This window comes from Coloeus monedula (genome assembly GCF_965178545.1).
Source record: "Coloeus monedula genome assembly, chromosome: W".
NCBI lineage: Eukaryota > Metazoa > Chordata > Aves > Passeriformes > Corvidae > Coloeus > Coloeus monedula.
This window is the reverse complement of record NC_138821.1, coordinates 1,016,557-1,040,127: the sequence shown is the minus strand read 5'-3', so window position 1 is coordinate 1,040,127 and position 23,571 is coordinate 1,016,557. Positions and strand designations below refer to the sequence as shown.

The 23,571-nt window shown below is 43.6% G+C and overlaps 1 protein-coding gene across 1 annotated transcript in view; it reads right to left on the bottom strand.

Annotated features, from left to right (window-relative positions):
• Positions 1-6,817: 6,817 nt before the first annotated feature.
• LOC309584552 (E3 SUMO-protein ligase PIAS2-like) overlaps positions 6,818-23,571 on the bottom strand; it is a gene marked incomplete at its 3' end in the record, with an annotated part of 129,246 nt that continues 112,492 nt past the window's right edge. The window contains exons 9-14 of the mRNA XM_082300599.1: positions 15,500-15,660; positions 14,768-14,901; positions 13,034-13,205; positions 10,651-10,790; positions 8,826-8,863; positions 6,818-7,003 (exon numbers count right to left, since the gene is read on the bottom strand). Coding sequence (XP_082156725.1) covers positions 6,818-7,003; positions 8,826-8,863; positions 10,651-10,790; positions 13,034-13,205; positions 14,768-14,901; positions 15,500-15,660 — 831 coding nt within the window. The remainder of the gene's footprint in view (positions 7,004-8,825; positions 8,864-10,650; positions 10,791-13,033; positions 13,206-14,767; positions 14,902-15,499; positions 15,661-23,571) is intronic.

Below are 23,571 nucleotides of genomic sequence, written 5' to 3'. Positions count from 1 at the left end.
TGATGATTGTGTCGCTGGGGTCGCGGCACGGTTCATAGGACAATCTCATTTCCAGTGCCCGGGCTGACTGCATAACAGACATTGGTCTGAGCCTGGGCGTTGCTGCCTTTGTCCTCTGGGTGGGGGCCTTATCCCGCCCCTGGGGAATCCCGATCCCCTGACCTGGGCCACTGCGACTGTGTGGGGCTGTACCCTGTTTTTATAAACTTCCCATGCCACTGCCAGAAGTTTCTCTAAGTTTCGGTTACCTGGTTCCTTAATCTTTTGCAGTTTCCTACATATATCTGGTGCTGATTGCCCCATCAATAAGGATATTAACTGTTGCTGCCCAATTTCAGAAGCTGGGTCGAGTGTAGTGTGTCTTCTCACATTATCCCTTAATTTTTCTATGAATGTGCCTGGGGATTCAGTGGTTTCTTGGTGAATACTGAATAACAATGACCAGTTAACTGTTTTAGGTATAGCATTTAGAAGCCCCCAGTGTGCTAATTTCCTGTATCTAACTAAGAACGGGTATGTTTGTGGATCATTGGTGTCCCAGTGTTGATCTCCTGTAGGAGAAATGTTATCTACATTTCCATGCAATGTCTCAGCCGCTATCTGTCCCTGCACGTGTGTTCTTGCTGTGGATATTACAGCAGCTTTTTCTGTCTCATTTAATTCTGACAGCATGAGGTCTATATCCTCCCAATCAATATCTTGATTTCTAACAACCAATTCAAACCTCTTTGCTACCTTTTCAGGGTCTTCTCTATACATTCTGGCTGCCTCCCTCCAGGTATCTAAATCCAAAGCTGTAAATGGTGTTTTAACTTTTGTTATTCCCCCATCTGACCCCACCACTTGTCTAAGTGGTGCTATGAGCTTCTTCTCTACAGGGGTCTTGCTCCTGGTTCTGGATGATATTCCTGAGCCAGTCTCACTTGTTCCTTCATCCCCACTATCCTCTGAGGATGTTTGGGGCACGGGGGACATTGTTCCTGATGTTAGGGTGCTACCACTGCGCCCCATTAGCTCCTGGGTCTCCAAGGGATCCTGGCCTCTCTCAGCTTTGAGCTTTAAACATCTTTGCCCAATACTGCATGAGGAGCAACACCTCTTCATGCGGTTTTTTCCTTTTGCCTCCTTTTCTCGGAGGAGGACCATAGAGTCCTGTGGTGCCAGATTGATGCCACATTGTTTCTGCCACTCTGGTTTCCGTCTTAAGGTATAAAAACAATCTGCATAGGAGGTCTCATCCCATTTATTTTCCCTCCTTAAAAATAACATTAATTGCAAGAGTGTTATATCTTAAAGAGCCATTCTTTGGCCATTTTTCACCATCATCCAATCTGTAGAGTGGCCACCACTGATTACAATATTTAATTAGGGCGGTCTTTTTCATATTCCCTCCAGGGACTCCCCCCAGCTCTTTCCAATGTGCCAGCATGCATCCTAGTGGATTTTCTGGGTTATTTCCTTACTTTCTGATGATCCCATTGCCTTTTTCGCCTTTCTCCCCCTCTTTTCTCTCTCCACGGCCAAAAACCCCCACAACCAGAGAGCCAACTCCTTCCTTCCACAAAGACACGCTCTGCCACTCTTGTCTAGTACCAAGCTCTCTCCTCCAGCAACTTGGACACTGTTCACTCTTTCTAATAGGCAATACCACTTTCTAATACATGTACAAAAACCCAAAACAAACCCAAGCTTCACAACTGTTTCCACACTAAGCATGGGATTTTAAAAGGGAAATTAGCTGTGGCTATATTAGAAAAGCGTTGGGGCCTGGGTGTTCTCAATTCAGTAATTAAACTCTTTCTCCTCTAAAATCCACCCCCCTTGAGACAGTAAGGTTGAATTCCAAACCAACGGTTTATATGATTTATCCTCATTCACTCTTTGTCAAATGCTTCACTTTTCTCTGGCCGAGCCCGTCGCCGGGGTACGGAACCGCAGATAGAGCCCCCCACTCGCTCTGTACTTTGACAGCACATCTCATCCACTCTCACTCACACAGCAGCAGAATAGCAACAGACAAAACAAAAATAGCAGTACAATAGCACACAACAGCGGGGTCCAACCCTTTAAAGGTACCTTTCACAGTGGGGTCCAACCCCGGGGGGTCCAACCCCTTTAAAAGTCGGGGTCCAACCCCTTAAAAGTACTTTTCCTCTTGCCCAGGACTAATTTTGGGAGACCCAGTTTTCCTCGGGACTTTCAACCCACCCTCAGGGACTCGAACCCTGGACCTGCAAGTATTTCTGTGTTTAAAAGGAATAGCAAATACCTTAATTTGTTGCAGATGGTCCTTGTCTGCCCCTGCCGTGAGCCAAAAGACAGATGAGCTCCCCCTGAAAATTCAGGGTCGCAACTGGGAGGTATGCTTACCCCTGGATCCAGCAGCCGGGCAGAGAGGGTCCCGTCTCGGGGTGCCAGATGAATCACGCCACAACCGGGCCAGGAGACACTTCAGAGACAGAGTCAGAGAAGTGGGTATTTGCTTTATTCGGCGCGCCGGGTGTGTGGGGATCGCTCCTCCAAACACACACACACCAGTGCTCCCTACAACACAGTATTAAGGGTTAAATTATGAATATTCATCACATTCCTTGGGACAGGTGTGGTTATACAAATTATTTCTCGGAAGTCATTAATATCATTAGCATACGGGCCACGCATGTGCTGTGTGTCCTGGTGGTCGCACTGAGGAAGGCTCCTCTTCTTCCTCAGGGGTCTTTCTGATGAAGGGCAGTAGTCATCCTCACAGTGCACTTTTCACCTTTCTCCCTGGGCATGCGTAGTCCTTTGAGGAATGATTCAGCAGTCTCTGAGATGATCCTTGTCCCCTCTATCTTGACAAGATTAGGGTGAATTCGGCTTCTTAGGTTTTGTAATTAACATCTGCTGTCTGAACTAACATTTGCTGTCTCCCAATAGTTAACTTGTGCTTACGTGAGTTAGTTATTGACTGCCCCTTCTTCAAATTACATGCTAATAAGCTAAGAGTGAGAAGAAGAAGGAGAGCTCAAACTCACGAGCTCAAACTTACTAAACGGTGGCTCAAATCATTGCACCCCCACTGGCTCTGAGACAACGTACAATCACTGCAGCACTAAGCTCTCACGAGCTAACAGCAAACGATGGGGGAATCAACAAATGAACTAGAACCCCCTTGGACCCTCTCGAGTCCCCAAACACACCAATCAAAACTATAAGAGATCTCTTAACACCCAACCCAGGTGCTAATAACAAAATACCACCTTTATTCACTTACTCATGTGCCTCTGTGCTGAATCTGGAGAATTTTTGGGCTCTTGGGCTCTGCCGCCTCCTAGACTGTGGCAATTGCCCCCCCCCCCCCCCCCAAAGTGCCGGTGGGGCGGGGGGGGGGTGGGTGGGGGGGTGGGGAGCTGAGCTGGATCTTTCTTAGTCCAGAAGATTTCTAGAAGCCTCCTTGTCCCATGTGGGGTGCCAAAACTGATTTCCAAGAAGGAAATGTAAAGTTTTTAGAATGTCACACTGAATATACATAGTGTTAATATATTGTAATAATGGCATGATCACCTACTAAAAAAAGAAGTAAAAATTACATGGTAATTTGACTTATGTGGTTGGTGTTGCCTGTGTCTTGTCTGTGCTCACTCCTACCTATGTCAAAAATCCACATAAAAAAAAAATCACTTGCCTAGGACTAACGGTGTTCATCACAGTTTGCCTAATCTACAGTTGTCTTTTAACCTAGGAAGTAGCTCCCTTTGTTGCTCTTGTAGAAATTCTTGTTGAACTGTCAGGTTTTGTCCCCTCAGCCAAAAGATATGTTCTTTCATTTCCAAACTTGAATAATCTGTGCTCTTGAAGACTGATAGTGAAAGGCTTGCAGTTCCAGATAAGCTTTCTAGCATCCACCACCTAGATTTAAATGCCGATACAGAAAATCCCTGATAACATTGGAAATGTCTGAATTCTTGCTGCTGGAAAGGTGCAGAACCTCTGGGTGATGGTGTGATGTCATTGGGTGGCAAAGTCCTGCCCATATGGCTCACTATTGTTTCAGACAGCTTTATCTGACCTGGAAGTATGAAAATCAGAAGCCAGCTCAGGCTAATAGCCTTCAGGAAGGTATAGCCTTTCTGTCACTAGTATTCTAGCATCTAGCTCACTTCCAGAAAATGCATAAAAAGATAGCAAATGGATGGGTGGCAAAAAAAGGGCCAGCTCTTACAGCATGACTTTCATTGCATGCTGGTTATCTGTGCCATAGAGGGACTTGTATTAATCTCAGAAGCTTTACTTTCCTTCTGCAGTCAGTTTGAAGGTATTTTTGATGTAGTCCACTCATAGCAGTAACCAGATACTTCCATAGTGGAAACAAAGAGGTATGATGTCATGTAACCTTTTATTCAAGTTTTTTCTCATGTTAGAGGTTATTGAATAGACAGTCTGATGCATTTTAGAACTAATTGAAAGAAAAATAGATCAAAAACTCATTTAGCTACAATGGACAGGTTTGCTTAGAGCAGAGCTAGAGTGATTGCAAATCCAAATCCCCTTTCCACCCACCCCTGCTTTAAGTAAATTCTTTGTTGTCTTGTGGAAGAAAGCATATTGAATGGGTGATATGACTACACTGCAGCACTCCAATCCCTTGATACACATCATCCACTAACAGGTGAATTAAAGGATTTGGAGGTTACACAAACCTAATACCTACTGTGTGTACATCAACATTGCAGGAAAACTGCATTGTTCACCTAAAATTGCCTCAAACCCCAGCCTATGACAATCTAGCTCTCTCCTTAATGGGCAAGGCTCAAACATTGCTGTCATGGGCCTAGAAGGTTTAAAGCTAAATGCAGCTGCAAAACTCCTGCCCACAACAGCTGGGGAACACAACTGCACCTCAGCCCTGATAAGTAACTACTAAACAGGGCATAATATTTAACAAAAAATACCAGCCATATTTCATAATACCATAAGTGGTTTAGAGCACATCCTTAAAAATGGCACTCACCTTTACTTATCTTTTCTGATGTACATGTGAGATATTTACATCACTTCAGCCAGTTCAAGTTAGCCGAGTCACACTTGTTTGAGATAGAGTACAAATAGCAACTTCAGCAACAGATACTGGTTTTAAATGCTTTATTCAGAATGATTCTGGAACCTCTCTCCACACTCTATTTACATGTCAAGTCACCATGCAATTGTAATGAAAAAAGCACTGATCCGCCACGAGCATTAGGAAAAACTCCATGAGTAGCATGGCTTTATTGGAAATAAATCATGCTAAAAACTGATCCTTAACAGGTACAAAAAATTCAACAGCTAAGGAAAGGAGAAGAAAAATTGGGTGCAATATTAAGATCAATGTGTGAACTGAAGACTGCTGTAAAAGATCATACAAAAAAGGCAATGAGGAATAGTAATGCACCATTAAAGGTGGGAGTACAGGGCAGACAAAAGTTACAAAACATCCTGCTTCAATATTTTTCATCTATGTACTTTGTTCAAATACTGTAACAGTAATGGAAGGCAAAAAGCAACAGAGATCTGACTAAAGAAATAAGAAGAACATAAAATTAGGAAAAAGTGAAAGCTGGTAATCAGGGAATAATCTTAAATACAGTTACTCAACAGAACCACGACACTTGGTAAAGCTTCTGTGTCAGCATACATAGACAATACCATTATTCCAGCTCTCTGAAAATGACTTTATTTTCCTGATCTGTAACCCCTTCCACATAGAGTACTGCTGAGGTTACCCCCAGAAACACTGTGGAAACACTGTGCAGTTACAGCTTCTATCTTCCAAAAAGTCAAGCCTCCCCCACAGCAAGTCAGAGTGCAGTATTCCCACACAGAATACAGCAGTTACTGAAGTGATAGAAACCAAAAGTGTGAAATCCTATTAAGTAATCCTGCACTGGAGAAAGCAATTTTTTTCTTCTTCTTACAGCTGCCATAGAAAGCACACACATTGCTTGATCATCTGGCAATTTCAAAGAGAACTTAATAATCTAAATTTGAGTTTAAAGGCTATTTTTCCTATCACCTCTTAAATTTCTCCAACCAGAAATTCAACTACATTCAACTGTGCATAGTTTGGAGCTTTTGGTGGTGGGGATGTGTCCTAATTCTGACATGACAGCACAGAGACTGTGTAATGCAGGGTTTGCATAGATAGTCTGTCACTGCCCCAGCCCAAAGAACATTAAGAAGTCATCACAGCTTAGAATTTTGTTGCATTTGTGAAAAACATGAAATTAGGGGAAAAAACCAAACCAAACAATCCCATTTACATTGGCTTCCCCTATGTCCCCAGGTAAGGGGGACATGGGGAACAAGAGACATACAACACAAGTCATGGCTATTTCAAAGCTTCATGGTCTTAAATGAAGTTTATTACAGGCCCCCATGAAAATATTAAAAATCCTCCAATGCATACACTTCTGCACCTTTGTCCAGGTTCTTGTTATTCTAGAGTGGTTAAGCACCTTTTTTTATTAAAAAGCTTTTTGCTTGTTTTTACAGTATTGCTGTGTTTTACAACAAAATTAAAAACCATTTGTGGAATCCACCCAGTAACAAAGTTTCCCCAGAACAAACCAAAAGCAAAAATGCATGTTCTGAAGGGGCCTTTTCTATGCCAGCTGTTTAATAAGCAAGAAAAAAAATAAAATCTATCACTTCTGTTTGGTGTTGATGAATTTACTCCATTTTCCAGAAGGCAAATCCTTTCAATAAATATCAGAATAACTTCTGAGATGATGAATTTCCAGAGATACAAGCAGCAGCTCTGTGCAATTTGTCTGGGAGTCCTGTGCTGCCCTTTGTTTCAGTCCAGTGAGATGATGTCAGGAGCACTGCCTTTGCTTCTGGTTATCACTCCTGTCTTGCTCCTGCTGGAGGAGCTAACATGTGTGCTGCTTTCATGGTGGCTGGTTGATGTGATGATGCTGCCAGGCATGTTGCTTGTTAAGGTTGAGGTGAGACTATCCAAAAACATAGGAGGACAATACTGCTTGAAACAATGAAGAATGAAGAGATTAACTGCACAAGGGAAATATATGCTCTGAAGAGCAACAAGCACAAGACATTTTACTATCAGAACCTTGTTAACACATGCATAGCAAAAACCAGAGTTCTGCAAACCAGCAAGTAATCAAGCAAAAATGAGCCACGAGTCCTTCTCCCTTATCCTCCCCTTTTTGTTTTTCTTATTAACTAGTTAGCTTGAACATTTATTAGTGCATTAAGAAACACAATCGTCCACAAAAAACCCACCCACAAAAACCCTTAACATTTGGAGAATGTTCACTGCCCATAGGTACTGGGCCCAACTGCCTATTTCAGGCTCCTTTCATCATGAAAGGCAGCAAAATGCTTTCTGCTCCTTCAATGGAGGTTAAAATAATTTCATCCCTTCAATGGCAGCAGCTGTACTAATCAACATTTTCATAGCATACACCTGCAACAATACATGCAGGTATCTAAACATTTTAGTAGTGATAAATGAGCCCTGATCAAATCTGATTAAGAAAAATTCTTAAGCTGATTTAAATTTCCTGAAGTGAAAGACAAGCCATTTCAGAGCTGAACATTCTAAGCATTTAGAAACAGAACAAGGTTGCCAGATGTCAAAGAAGATAAGACACCCCACACACACGCACACATTGTTTGACACACCTTACTTTCTCTTACCCTGTGGATTCAAATCTCGGGCATATGTTTGAAACTGAGCCTGAGCTGTTTGAACTGTCCAAAATGGACAGTTCATAGCAGCATACCTGCTTGCAGTCTTCCGCATGAACAAACTTCTGTTATTCCCGCTTTTGGCAGTTCAGATCTCAAGGTCAGGCACAGAGTATTGCAAGATGCAGTAAGTGGAAAGAAAAGGAGGAAGTTCATCCTTCGTTTTTAAGGCACCAGAAAGTCAACTCTACTCTAAGAGACCTACTACTGTTTTATTCTAGTGACAGAGGTGAAAAAGAGTCTGCTTCAGATCCTCTTGTCTTAGGGAGCTGATATTCCCCCACATTTCAAGGCTATAGTATGTCTGCATAAGAATCTAATTACAGTAAAAATTGTTCTCCCTAATGGTGTAAAGTTTAAATTTCCAGGGAAGGAAAAATACCACCTGGTTCTTTTTGACCTACAAAATTTCCATATAATCCAAAGCCAATGAAGTGTTGCATGGAAGAATTTATTATAAAAGTATTCAGTCATGTGCCCTTAAAATTAATGAAGATATTTTCTTTAGAACCTAATCTCCTACTAATATAAAAAAGAACAGAAATAACAATCAGTGAGGTATATTTACAGAGCTTAATCTGGCCTACAGATAGACAGCATGAACTAAGAGCATGAAGTACATGATCATAGAATCCCAGAATGGTTTGGGTTGGGATGGACCTTCAAGACCACCTAGTTCCAAACCCCTGCCATGGGCAGGGACACTTTCCACTAGACCAGGTTGCTCAAAGCCCCATCCAACCTGGCCTTGAACACTTCCAAGGATGGGGCATCCACAGCTTCTTTAGGCAACCTATCCCAGTGCCTCACCACTCTGAGTGTATTTAAGTTAGTGCTGTGCAAGTATCTGCTTTGCCTAGAAAGGCAAACTACCAATAAAGACTGAGTTTCCATGCCTGGATTTATCATAGTAAGGCTAAACTGAATCCTTCCTTAATGCATTTTCATTACCATCTCTTGTTGGGAAAATGGATTTTCCTGGTCTGTGGTTAGGTCTAAGCAAGTGGACTGCATAAATGTGATAGTTATTTGAGCAGTATGTCACAAAAACCAGACTTGAAAATTAACCCCACAGCAGTTCAGAAGCATACCTGTGAATCAACTGGGATTAATGAAAGAAAATTCAGTCCTAAAAGGAAGGATAATAAATTGATGAGTCTTTCTTTTATGCATACACAACAAATTTAAGGAACTTTTTTCGTGGTCATAGAACAGATTTTGCAATTGTTACACAGTTTCTAAATGGAATATACCATTGTGACACCAATCTCAATGACTACTTCAGGCAGCAGCAAAACGAGTTATCTAGTACAAGTGGCTCTTTTTAAGAATGAGGATGACATGATGTATTATTCACTGGATATTGCAGGGTGGTTCAATGTGGTTGCTTAGATGGAGGTTGCCATTTGGAGCTGTTGGTTCATAATGCAAGTTTCACTGCATATTGTACCTGACTTGGCCAAACTGGGACATGAAGAGTGTCATCACATTAAAGATGCTGGAATGAAGTAAAGTCACAACATGCACAAGTCCAAAAACAAGCAGCAGATCTCTTCCTCCACCCACGGGCAGCCAATAAGAAAACATTTCTAATATCATTCCCATTTTGTGTCTAGACAAATAAAAGGAGCAAAGAAGAGGAAACTACAAGTAGTTCAAGGTATATCCTCTAAGATCAGTGACAACTAGCGTCCATCTTTTACACCAGTAGCGTGTAAGCATTTAGGGCAAGATGCTTAAAATTATGAAACCAATGAGAAATTATGGCCTTTTTTGTTTTGTTCTTAAATATTGGCCTTGTGTTTGCTATGTCAACAGAAAAAAATGGTAAACTTCCTCCCTCCCTCCCCTCTCACCTCCAAATCTGTTCTGGCCAGCAACATCTCCCCTTTCTCCATTAGAGAAAAAATTTGGAGGAGATTTAAGCTTAGCTGCTTTTCCAGAATTGACAGCTTCTTTTGGTCTTGCACATTCTAGAACTTCAGTCAATAGAGATAGATGACAGTTCTAGATTTCTGTTCTCTCAGCTTTCTCTCCTATCCAATTTGCAAAGACAATTTCTTAACAAGGGAGAAGTGGAAGGAGGGAGCAGTAAGGGAAACAAAATGGACAGAGAAACAAGGGGAATGATATCCATTTCAGTGCCAAACTGGTGCTGAAAGAAGAGGAAAAAACCCGTCAATGTTTCAGGGCAAAAATGAATACAGGCAATGAAAGGGGGAGAGGGGAAGTACAGGAGGCCAAAGTGACACCTGTCACCACAAGTCACCACTTCCTGGGCTCTGGGTTTGTTACAGCCGGCCAAGAGAACCCCCAGAGTCCCTATATACAGTGTTCTTTTCAAGGAACCAGGATAGAAAACAATCAGTATCCCCACCTTTTGTCTGATATTTAGCAGCAGTGTTGAAGAATACATCATAGGCATTTAGGGTATGTCTAGGTAAAGAAAGTCAATAGATGTCAGCTTACAGATTGTAGCTCACCTTAACCTTTTTCATACAGTCTAGACAGAGCACCACTACAATCAGTTAGCAGAATATCTACATCTAGGGTTTGGATGAGTCAGTGCCATCACACATCTATTAACTTAAAGAAGTAGCTACTCTCCCACGCATCTACAACACATAACCATTGGATGTTTACACAAAGTCTAACTGAACATAGCAAGAAGTGTTTCTGGTTGCCATTCTGAAGTGCCAATTTGTACCCCAAAAGCAGTGTTTGTCACATCACTGTTGCGAAATGCAATCTGAAACTGGAAAAAAGCCTGTACTGGGCTGGTCTAGGCATCACATCAGTGTAATACTGCATATAGTCTTGTTCCATTAAAAAAATGTTGATCAATTCTCCAATTTTTACCCACCCCACAAGTTAATAATGCTGTCAGAATACACGTGAAAAATAATCGCCACCTACCTGGCAAGTCTGATGAAATACTGGATATTGGTGGATGATGGAATGGTACTGGGTAGTCTGTTAATGAAGGAGGAATAGCAGCAGCATCGACCGTCGTCACGCTGGGCACTCTGGCAGTAGATGGCTGATACATGAGAACCCTGTTTCAAACAGCATGGGAAATTACAAACAACCTGGCTGTTAGTTACAGAAGAGAAATTATGCACCACTGTGCACTCTCATTCACAGGGTCACTATGCTATAATACAACTATAGCGTAGCTACTCACTATACAGTATTCCAACTCTAATTTCCTGTTTCATAACAGTCTTCATAATAACATGACCCTATCTTGATTCTCAACAGCAGCTATGACATAAGAGCAAGTTGGCATTAAAACAAAGTACAGTGCTGGAGTAATTTATAACAGTCTACCATTCAGAGAAAGTAATGGGTATCTATCTGTGGAGTACCCTGGGAAGGATGTGCAGGTAGCCAGAGCCAGGAGGAGAGTGTTTGTTTCAATTTCTCTACATAACTGTTCCTCAGTGCCAACCTGTCACGCCAAGGGCACAACTGACCATTATTCAGTCCCTGAAGCACAGATTACACATGTGGGAGTTAAATATCAAAACCCATCTTTACTCACAGCCTGAGCCCAAGCTAAGTTCAGCTCTCCAAGAGCATGCAACTAGTTAAAACCCTTTTGCATCCTCACCTGCTGCCCAATTACTTCACAGCACTGTTAAAGATGACACCACAGGCATTCAGGCACCAGCCATATGTATAAAATATTTCATAAACTCCAAGTCAGATGGAAACACCCAGAATCCTGTTCCCAGCTGCTCTGCATTGCTCCATCCAGCCCACCAGCCATGAGTGCTATACACTCATGTCTTCCTCCCCAGACTGCTGCCTTGCTACTTCTGAATTCAAAAGCTTGGATTTCAGACCCTTCCTTCTCAAGCATCTCATACTTCAGCCTACATTGTTTCTGCCTATAGGAAGACACCCCACAGTTTTGCCAAAACTAGCATTCAGACAACATTGTTTACAGGAGATAAGCTATTCCCCAAAAGCCTGGCTTTGACTTGGATTTGAAGAAAGAAAACATGCCATATCCATACCCAAACAGCAAGGAAAATACACCGGTCATAGAGAGACAAGAAAACTCAGTCCCTCTACAATTAGGGTTGCACATAGCCATCTCAAACAAGCACAGGAGCATGGAAGCAAGTCTTGGTGCCTTCTGAAACTTCATTAGGAGATGTATTTGTAGCTATTTTTTCTTATTAAAAAAAAAAAAAAAAAGGGTCTCTTGCAGAGGAACTCCTCCACAATCCTCACAAAAAGCAACAGAATTTCAGTATCACTGCTGGAAGTGGTTGAAGATGGCCAACTATTTGCTCACCAAAAATCACATATCCCTGTGAACTAGAGACACAGTACACCTGCTCATTACTTCAAGAGTTAGCAAAACAGAAGGGGTTTGTTTGTATTACTATTATTTTAGTACAAGACATTAGCCGCTACAGTGAGACACAGACACGCACCTCATGCAACACTAAGAAGTCATTACTAAAACCTGATGCTTGGAATCACCTCGTGGAGCAGTGAGCACTGGTGAGCCTAACCAATGCCCCTCACTCCCTGCAGGTCTCCTGTGCCCTACGGGCCATGAGCAAGAATGTTATGGAAGCCACAAACAGTACCTGCAGGCAAGGTGTGCAGATTGGGACAGACAGGTGACACAACAGTAAAGAACTTGGTTAAGCCTGCCACTGAAGTCAGGCATGACAACAAAGATGGAGCAGTTGACAGAGTACTTGGGAAGTCATTGGTTGTGCTAACCAAGTTGCAGGACTGACAGATAACCATGGCCAACAAGTGTCCAAGACATTCCAGAGTGTAACAGAGGAGAAAAAGCTTGTCTTGATTCAAAACAGCAAAGTGCCTCCTTCCAAGACTGGCAAGATGGATGAAAAACGCAACACAGCCTCATTTCCTGGGCACCAGAGCAGATTAGATAAAAGGTATAACACTGAGAAAAAAGCCTTACAATGACACTAACTTAGCAAGAATGCATAAAGCTCCTCCACTTGGCATAATCTACTTTCTCAGGAGAATCTTGTCCATTATCTTAATCAACTTCCTTTTCTATGGAGAAATGGCCCTGCAAACACAGCAACAGTGAGCACAAGTCTTTTGTGATATGTAAAACTATTTAATAGTGTTTTGCCTGTACAAAGTTACTGTATCAATACAACCTTCTACAGGAGAGGCCTAGACATTCTCCTCTGGAAGTGTGGAGCTGGATCCTGAAGAGAGATTACAAATCAATTTCTCTACAGATCAGTTTATCTGAGACATTACAGAATTACAACTAACTTTAAAATTGACAAACCCTTTGGTTGGGCTTCCTTGTGTTTCAGACATAAATATGCACTTCCTTTTGGCAGGAGGATCTTCCTCTTCATCAGAAGAGCTTTCTATTGTCAAGTCAATAACATCAACTTTCTTCTTGTTTACCTCATTGGTCACTGTCACAGAATAGGGTTTCCTAAAAACACTGGAACCTGAAGAAGATAATAGAACATCACTGTTTTCTAAATGCTCTTGACATCAGCAGTTTCTATCTGCAACAGAACCAGATTATCTTCCTGGCCACTACAGAGAATGCTATGGCCAGGAACTGTTTTATAAATATTCTGTGTGTCGAGGGCTGATGCTGGTTGAGGCTGGAATTACAACTGTACCACAAACTTTGCTTTGATTTCTTCTTAAATATGTTATCACAGAGGCATTACCACCATTTCTAATTGGCCCAGCCTTGGCCAGCAGCACATCCATCTTCAGAACCATCAGGGATTGGCTCTGCCAGACATGGTGGAAGCTTCTAACAGCTTCTCACAGAAGCCACCTCTGTGGCCCCCCCGCTACCAAAAACCAGGCCATGCAAAACCAATACATTCCACCCCTCACCTCTGTGAATCATGTATTTAAGAATAAATCAAAACAAAGTTTGTGGTGCAGTTGTAATTCCAGCCAGAGAAGAGCAGGAGTGATAACATGTGAGAGAAACAACATGGCGACACCAAGATCAGTGAAGAAGGAGGGGGAGGAGGTGCTCCAAGTGCCGGAGCCGAGGTTCCTCTGCAGCCCTTGGTGAAGACCGTGGTGAAGCAGGTTGTCCCCCTGCAGCCCACGGAGATCCATGGGGATGCAGAGATCCACCTGCCACCCGTGGAGGAGCCCCATGCTGGAGCGGGTGGATGCCTGGGAGGAGGTTGTGATCCTGTGGGAGGCCTGTGGAGAGAGGGGCCCTGCTTCCAGGCTGGAGCAGCCTGTCCTTGAAGGACTGCACCCTGTGGAAGAGTGACCCACATTGCAGCAGTTTTGGGAGGACTGTTGCCCATGGGATGGACTCATGTTGGAAAAGGTAACAGAGAGCTGTCTCCCATTGGAGGGACCCCACAGTGGAGCAGGGGAATGACTCCTCTCCCTGAGCAGCAGGAGAAGCCTTGGGTGATGAACTGACCATAACCCCCATTCCCTGCCTCCTTGCACTGCTGAGGTAGGAGGCAGAGCTGGGAAGGAGGGAGGGGTGGGGGGAAAGGTGTTTTTAAGGGCTTGTTTTACTTCTCATTATTCTGCTCTGATTTTGTTAGCAATAAATTCACCTTATATCTCTAAGTTGAGCCTATTTTGCCCTTGATGGTATTTACTGAGCAATCTCTCCTGGTCCTTAACTCATGAACCATTCAGTAAATTTTCTCTCCTCTGTCCAGCTGCAGCAGGGGAGTGAGTGAGCGGCTTTCGTGGGTGCCTGGCATTTGGCCAGTGTCAACTCGTGATACTGTGTCATGTTGAGAATATTAAAACACAAGCTTTAGTCTTCACTTATCAGTTTAAGGACCAAAAACAAGAACAACCTTTCACTTTCTTAACTGCTACTATAAAGAACAAAGATGAAGCCCAAAAATGAATACTTTTAGAGACACAACCCTTTCTTTTTAGATTATGACAAGAAGGTTAGAAGTATTAAGCCCTCCAGAAAACAAACACCAACATTCACACATTATCCAAGCTACATCTAAGTATCCAAGTTGGTTTGCAACCAGTACCCAGATGTACATACTTTCTATTTTGGTGCACTGTGGACTTGAGACTCTCATAGCTTCTTTCTTTGGCCTCATGGGGCACCAGGAGCCATCTTCTTGGAATTTGATCTCATCCACATCTGAACATTCATTAAGGATTTCCATAAAGAGCCTGAAAAAGAGGGCTGAGTGGTTTCATTTTTGATTCCAAGTGAATTTTTTATTCTAACTGAAAAGGAGACAGTGGAAAAGCTAATTATGATCACCTTCCATCCATTGCATGTGCTCTCTCCCTAGTTCCTCTTACCTGAAAGCCTGTAATTATAGCCTTTGCAGACACTGACAACTAAAAGAATATCCCAACCTACCCATATTCCACTTCAACATTACTGCAATTCATAGATTTCAATACAGAAGCAGAAATAATCATACTTTGAACCAAGTTTGACACTTTTTTATGAATTAAAAGTTACATTTTAAAGTTAATAGCTTCAGAGATAAGGCCACATAAAAGGGAGACTTAGATATCAAGACTTGGATTTCTTCAGAGGAAATATACTGAGGCTCACGAGTTTGATGATGCAGTTAGGAGATAAACTTATGCAGTTTGTTACATGGTAAGAGAAACTAACAGTCAGTTCCTCTCAGTCTAAAGTATTTTGACAAAGAAAATAGTATGAAATGGCTAAACCTCAAGTCACAAAAGTAGCTATTGAGTACATAATGAAAAATTTTAAGTAACTGTGTAATCTGCAAACCCAGTCTCTTACCCATCTAGTATTAGGCTGTCATAAATTGCCTTTTTGTCACAGACAGGACAGATCCAGGTAGGCTTCTTCTCATTCATTTGAAGATAAAGAGCAGCATCAAAACATTGCAGGTGTGTGCAAGTCACAGCCCGGCATGGGATTGTCAGTCTCATTTTTCCCAGCTGCAGAAGATGCATTTAAAGAGAGTCAGAACATAAGACAGTGAAGTAGGCCTAGATAGCTAACAACTGTCTCTTCTCATTACAGAAGGTGCCCAGTGCTAAGGGCACTACAAGCAAATCCACCCTATCAAAGCACTTACAGTACACTTAAAGGAACAATAAAACCATCCTCAAAATCTCCACTGAGTTGTCAGAAACATTTCTAATGGACGTGCATCAACATTATTTCCAGGATTTTTTTACTGAAATACCCGCTTTTATAATTTTCTTTTAACTAAATATTTAAAGGGTTTTTCTGAGGTCCAGATACATGTTAGACTCATTTTAATGTTTAACTGAACAGACCAGTGAATCACGCCGCAACCGGGCCAGGAGACGCTTCAGAGACAGAGAAGTGGGTATTTGCTTTATTCGGCGTGCCGGGTATGTGGGAATCGCTCCTCCAAACACACACACACCGGTGCTCCCTACAACACAGTATTAAGGGTTAAATTATGAATATTCATCACATTCCTTGGGACAGGTGTGGTTATACAAATTATTTCTCAGAAATCATTAATATCATTAGCAAATGGGCCACGCATGAGCTGTATGTCCTGGTGGTCGCACTGAGGAAGGCTCCTCTTCTTCCTCAGGGGTCTTTCTGATGAAGGGCAGTAGTCATCCTCACAGTGCACTTTTCACCTTTCTCCCTGGGCATGCGTAGTCCTTTGAGGAATGATTCAGCAGTCTCTGAGATGATCCTTGTCCCCTCTATCTTGACAAGATTAGGGTGAATTCGGCTTCTTAGGTTTTGTAATTAACATCTTCTGTCTGAACTAACATTTGCTGTCTCCCAATAGTTAACTTGTGCTTACATGAGTTAGTTATTGACTGCCCCTTCTTCAATCCCCCCTTTTCTTTGGTTATTTGTAATTCTTTACAAATCTTGCATGTCTTTAAAGTAAGAACCCTTCTCTATCTTATTTCTAAGTTTATGCTCGTGCCATTGAGCATAAGCATCGCGATTCCAAGTACATAGTATCATACAACAGTAACTACTAATACAAACAGTAAGTAAGAATGCAATAACACAAATAGCTATTACAAACAATTGTTTAAGTTTGTCTCATACCTCTTTAAGCCTTCAAGAAGTGTCATCTAAGATGATCTGATGCAATGTTTGCTTTGGATAAATAATTTTAACAGTTTTCTGGGTATGACTATGACACCTTTTATCTTAGCCCACCCACCTGTGCTCATTTGTTTCTTGTATCTAATTTAAATCATCAGTGTCATATGGTGGGGTTTTTTGTTTTGTTTTGTTGGGGTTTTTTTTTCATCCATAAGGATGCTAGAAGGAATTAGAGTTAGGGCTTGGATCTGAACTCTACTGGCCACTGCCTTTGCTGTTTTGTCTGCCATAGCATTTCCCAGTTCAGGGATAGTGTTACCCTGGGAGTGTCCCTTACAATGCATTATAGCCGCTTTTGAAGGTTTTTCCACTGCTTCCAGTAACTGCATGATTTCAATAGCGTGCTTGATTTCTTTCTTCTGTGAGGTTAATAAACCCCTTTCTTTCCAGATAACCCCGTGAGCGTGTACCACCCCAAAAGCATACCTTGAATCAGTCCAAAGTTGATAGGTTTTCCTTCGGCCAACGCCAAGGCTCGAGTTAGGGCTGTTATTTCAGCCTTTTGAGCTGATGTCCCTACAGGTAACAGTTTTGCCTCAATGACAGCGTCTGTGGTTGTAACTGCATACCCAGCGAGCTGCTTACCATTCTTGACATAACTGCTTTCATCAGTGAACCAGTTGTCTGCATTTTCTAGCGGAGAGTCCTTTAGATCTGGGCGGCTGGAGTAAACTGCCTCCATGGTTTTGATGCAGTCATGCTGTACGGGCGCCTCAGTGGCCTTGCCCTGGAGGTAAGCTGCTGGGTTTAAAATGTTAGTTACTTGGATACTCACATTCTCCGATTCTGCTAGGACAGCCTGGTATTTGAGAAAGTGAGATGGGGTTAACCAGTGATTTCCTTTCTGTGTGAGCACTGCTGACACTGTGTGAGAGACAAAAACAGTTATCTGCTGGCCCAATGTGAACTTGAGGGCTTCCTCTATGTTCAGGATCACGGCTGCCACTGCACACAGGCAGGGGGGCTCTCCTTGGCTGACCACGTCCAGCTGCTTGGAGAAATAAGCCACTGGCCTTTTGTATGGTCCCAGCTTCTGTGCCAAAAGTCCCAGCGCCAGTCCTTGTCTCTCATGTGAGAACAACAGAAAAGGTTTAGTGACATCTGGTATGCCCAGTGCTGGAGCTTGCATCAGCTCACGTTTCAGAGTTACAAATGCATTATTAGTCTCTGGTGTCCAGCATAGGTGAGTTCCCCCAGTCTCTTTGAGGAGTTGGTATAAAGGTTTCACAATGAGTCCATAGTTGTAGATCCATAATCTACACCATCCTGTCATTCCCAGAAAAGCTCTCAGTTCTTTGGTTGTGGTTGGCCTGGGCATTTGACAAATTGCCTCTTTCCTGTTGTCTCCCAAGGCTCTCTCCCCTCCTGCCAGTTCATACCCCAGATATGTAACTTTCTGGAGGACTAGCTGAGCCTTTTCAGGAGAGACTCTATATCCACTTAGTCCCAGAAAATTTAAAAGACTTACAGTCCAGTTCTTGCAGTCTTCACGGGTCCTTATTGCTATTAGTAGATCATCAACGTACTGCAGAAATGTACCTTCTCTAAGTGGCGGTGTCCAGGCTTCCAGTTCCTTGGCTAATTGATTTCCAAATATCGTGGGGCTATTTTTGAATCCTTGTGGCAATACAGTCCATGTAAGTTGACTTTTTATCCCTGTTCTGGGGTTTTCCCATTCAAAGGCAAAAATTTCCTGACTCTTTTTAGCTAATGGCAGACAAAAGAAAGCATCTTTTAAATCTAAAACTGAAAACCACACCCAGTCACTTTGTAATTTTGTGAGTAAAGTGTCCTCAGGTCCTGAACTAATCAATAACTTTCATTTGGCTTTTGTACTGGTAGAATTGGGGTATTGCAGGAAGATCTACACTCTCTCAACAACCTCTGAGCAATAAATTTAGTAATTATTGGTTCTATTCCTGCTCATGCTTCATGCCTTAGTGGATATTGTTTAATTGACACTGGTTGTGCCCCTTCCAGTAGTTCAATAATCACTGGGGGAGCCCGTTTTTATCTCCCTGGAATTTCAACATCTCCTACTAATGGGATCACTTGATCTGTTATTTTACTCTCTATGGGTATTTCTCTTCCCTTTATCTAATCTTAGTGGTTTAACTTACACTTTAAAGTCCTAGTCAGGTTTCTTCAGGAGGCTTCTTTGGTTGTAGCTTCTTTATACAGTTTTTGTTATAATAATATTCTTACTCTGCTGTATAATTCTATACATTATGAAGGATTTGTTTTTATGTTACGAAACTAACACACAAAACATTTTCATACAAAATGTTCTCATGCAAACATATCTTTACAGCAGGGCTATGCTCTGTTTTCTAGGAGACCAATTATAGTACTCTTGTCATTTAATCTTGACACAAATTACAAACTGTGGCTTTATTTTTGGTGAGATTAAAAATGAAATGAATTCTCTTTCAAACTTAGGGTTTTTTTTCTTTTTACCTCAAGTAGCCCTTCTTTTTCTTTTTTTTTTTTTTTTGGTGAATAAATTGCCTTCATCCCATTCTGCACCTACAACTGAGATTGCAGAATGTGCTATAAATAGGAGGGGTGAGGAAAAAAAACATCCTCTTAAGACATATGGCATGAGATTGAACAGCACTTTAGTTTGAGAGCTGGTAGAAGGCTTTTCTGTATCCCTCTTGGTTTAGGAAGGGGGATTCAATCATTTCTCATGTAGGATTTGCTTGTGTTTTGTCAAGATTCTTTAATTCACTAATTAGAAAATCTAAAAAATTTTGCCAGATTATAATAATTTTGAAGCCTTCTGAGGCAGAACTGGGAAGGTTAGTCCATATTTGTAGGATTTCAAATATGTATAAATTCTTATACCAACTCTCAGGATAATATTGGTTGAGACAAATTATACATCCATATGACCTCAGCCACACCATTTTTCAGTAAAAAGACAAAACAAGTTGGACAAAAATTAAACTCAAGAATATGTAGAATGCTTTAACTACTATTTGATCTCTCACCAAGTCACTTGCAATGAAAACACAAACAAATTACAAACATTAACCAACTGAAAATGCAAGCAATTATGGTGACACTTTAAATTTCATTGGTTTTCACACAGATCCATCTCATGTGTTGGTAGATTCATATAAAAGAAAAGTGAAACTTTGGCCCACTAGTGTAGGAGATTAGGGACAGGTGTTCGGAAGATATCGCGTTGTGCGGGACAGGTAGAACCCCTCCCCTCTACAGGTAATACGTGAGCAGAAGGAAGTGACGTGGTAAACCCAGGTTATTTAACTCTATGTAACCCATGATTAAACGCCATTTGCTGTCCACCACATTGGTGTCTGTGAGCTAATGGCCCGAACAACCTGAGGTGGCCGTCGTGCCGTTCCTGAACCAGGTCGCCACGCCTCCGAGAGACAACAAGTGGTGCCGAAACCCGGGATCCGGAATTGGAATCGGGATCAGGAATTCGCCTGGACGGGTGAATGGTGGCCGGTGTGGCAGGACCAGCCCGGTGGGGAGGACGCTCCCGGACCAGCGTGGAGGATGGGAGCTCTCACGAAGGTCGTATCTCAGATTCATAAGCAATGGGGCATTGATTGCAAGCCAAAAGATTTTACTCTCGCTGTTGCGAGGCTTTTGGAAATTGGGGTCATAGACCGACCAGTGGATATACTCCACCCAGAAGTATGGGACAAATGTTCCAAGGTTCTAGCTGATTAAACAATGTCCTCGGGTACGGGGAAATACCTTAAATTATGGGGAAAAGTCGTGCAGGCTTTGCGTAAGGCCCTGCAAGAGCAGGAGACCTGGAAAGCCGCACGGAACTGTTTGCTGGCCACACCTCAGTTGGGAGTTGGTGTGGCCACGCAAACTGCAGATGAAAGCAGCCCTGCCGAGCGCACAGACTCGCAGGAGCAGGGACCCTCTCCACAGCCCCCCAGCCCAACCCTACCTACAGAGGGAAAGGAGCGGGCACAGTCATTCTGGGGCGGGCTGGTGGAGGAGGCCAGCGGGGCTGCCATTAAAGCGAAGTCCGAAACGGCGTGGGCCAGACTCCCACCCTATGCCCCGCAGAATGGCGCCGACCCCGGAGGGGATGGGGGGGGCCCAGACGCGGCCGGCGGGAGCGGGGGAGGTGCGCCGGGAGGCACATGCGCGGCCAGCGGGAGCGGGAGAGATGCGCCAGATAACACAGACGCGGCTGGCGGGAGCGGGGGTGGTGTGCCAGGTAACGCAGACGCGGCCGGCGGGATCAAAGAAGGGCCGCCAGATAACGCAGACGCGCGTGAATGGAAAAGGGGGGGGAATCCCGGAGGGGGAACCAAGGCCAACCAGAGCGCTCGCCCGGAAACATGCCCTTATATAGCAAGGGCCTCCCTCAGCAGGAGGCGGGGCGAGCCCAGGAGGAAGGAACGGCCCAATCCTAAGAGAAGGGGGCGGGGTAGGAGCCCGGTGAAAAAGCTCCGGAGCCCGGAAGTATCCAGTCAGTCGACTTCCGGCTCCGAGTCGGACCATAGCTGGAGCGAGTGGCCCGACGAATGGTCCGTAACCGACTCCGACTCTGACCAAGATTATTTAAGAATAGATAAATGCTATAACCACCGCGCTCCTACTTGGGCCAAGGGGAAATTTGAAAAAGAACGTACTCCGCTTACAGACTGGAGAAAGATAAAAACAGCCTGTGCTGAATGGGCCCCTTCAGCCACGCTAGCTTTCCCGGTCCGGGTAGGAGGGCAAGGCGGAAACCAGAGGATTTACTCACCGATAAATCCTAAAGATATACAAGCAATTGTTAAAGCAATTGCAGACAGAGGGATTAATTCGGCTATGGTTTCCACCCTCATTGACAGCCTTTTTGGAGGGGATGACATGCTCCCATTTGACATTAAACAAACCTGCAGATTAATTTTTGATGGGGCAGGGATGATTGTTTTCAAACAGGAGTGGGAAGCCAATTGCGCAAAGCAACTAGCCCTAGTATCTGGGGCAGACCACCCCCTCCACGGCTCCAGCCTACAGCGGTTGATGGGCACGGACCCAACCATGATCACACCCCAGGCGCAGGCCGAGGGCCTACGGGCCCACGAAGTCATGGCAACTACCCACTCCGCTAGAGAAGCTATCTGCTCTGCTTCCAGAGTTATTGCTAGACCATCACCATGGTCCACAATAAAGCAGAACGAGAGCGAAAGTTTCACACAGTTTGTGGACCGCCTCCAGGCAGCAGTCTATTCCTCTAACTTGCCCTCTGTCATAGGTTAGCAAGCATAGTCCCGGAAGGGATGTCCTTGCTAAGGGGTGCTTACAGCTTCCTCTGGGACTTGATAGAACGTATCAGCTGGCCAGTTTGAATATGGACAATTCTTTAAGCCACTTAAAGTTGTGACCACCTCTGTGATCCCCATTTAAGAATAGGCAAACTCCCCCTCCAAGCTCTCTCTCATTTCTGGCGCTGAGACAGGTGGCTACGGGTCCCGTGTGGGGGCCAGCGGGCCCGGCCAGGCCCTGCTTGGGCCAGGCCGGGCCAGGCCACAGCCATCCTGGGTCGATCGACCTGTTCCAGCCGTGGAACCCCCCCCACTGCCTTGCCGTGGGCAGCCGGAGCAGCTCAGCTCTCCCCCCTCTCCACTTCGATAAGAAAAATTCAACATTCCAGCTGCAAAGCTGCAAGGCCGAGGTGAGATTAACCCTTTTACTGCTGTGAAGAGCTGAAAACCTGAGGGAAGAGAGAGAGGAGATGCTTAAAGCTGAAATTCTGTTGTGAAGTTATGATATATCAGAGTATCCCGTTGTAATCTCATGAAGATATGGGGGGTGGAGTGTTCAACTCGTAAGCAAAAGCACCTGCGCCGAGATAGGCAGATGCTGATGCAGCTGTAATTTCATGAGAAGTTTGCACAGGGAGAAATGGACCAGATGAGGACTTTTGCTCCAAACGGGAAAGGAGAAAACCTCAGTCCCTAGAGAGGCTCCCAGAGATAGTCCTAACGATGAAGATGAGGAAGACCCTTTGCTCCCAGGGAAGGAGAAGGGCCTCTGTTTTTTTGTTTCTGAACGGCTCAACCTTAAAAATTGTACCCCAAAAAACTTCAAGAGTGGACCCTCGAAAGCAGTTGTGGGAAAAGCTGCAAGTCGGGGGAAGGGACTCACACGCAGGCAGAGACACTCCTCTTCCTAAATGGACTGAACAATATTTGGAAGTGGGCAGCTGTCTTGTTGTGATAATGTTTTCATAGCACGAGCAAGAAGAGACTTCTCTTTCGAAATGGACTGAACAAGGTTATTATGGAAGTGGTAACAGACTGAACATCTTAAGGGTTGTCTTTTTACATTGTCACTGGGAGAAGGGAGGGTGGGGGGAGGAGGAGAGTTCTGAAGGTGGTATATTTTTTTTTCCTTCTTTTAGGTCTGTTAATAAACTTCTTTATATTCTTTCAAGTTTGGTGCCTGCTTTGCATTTCTCCTAATTCTTATCTCACAGCAGATAAACAGTAATGAGTATTTTGGACCAAACCACTACACCCTCAGAAGCAAAGGGCCCTGTGGTGGCAGAATGCTTGCGTCAACAATGCAACTCTGCCACCAAGGACATTTTACGGTCATTACCAGCCGGGTCCAGTATTGCAGATATGATTAAGCATGTCGCAAAAGAAGAACATCTGGCCCCAATCCAGGCAGCCGTCCGCACTGCGATAACCAGTGTAATGGCATACTTTAAGTGTGGCCAGGCAGGCCACGTTGTAATGAATTGC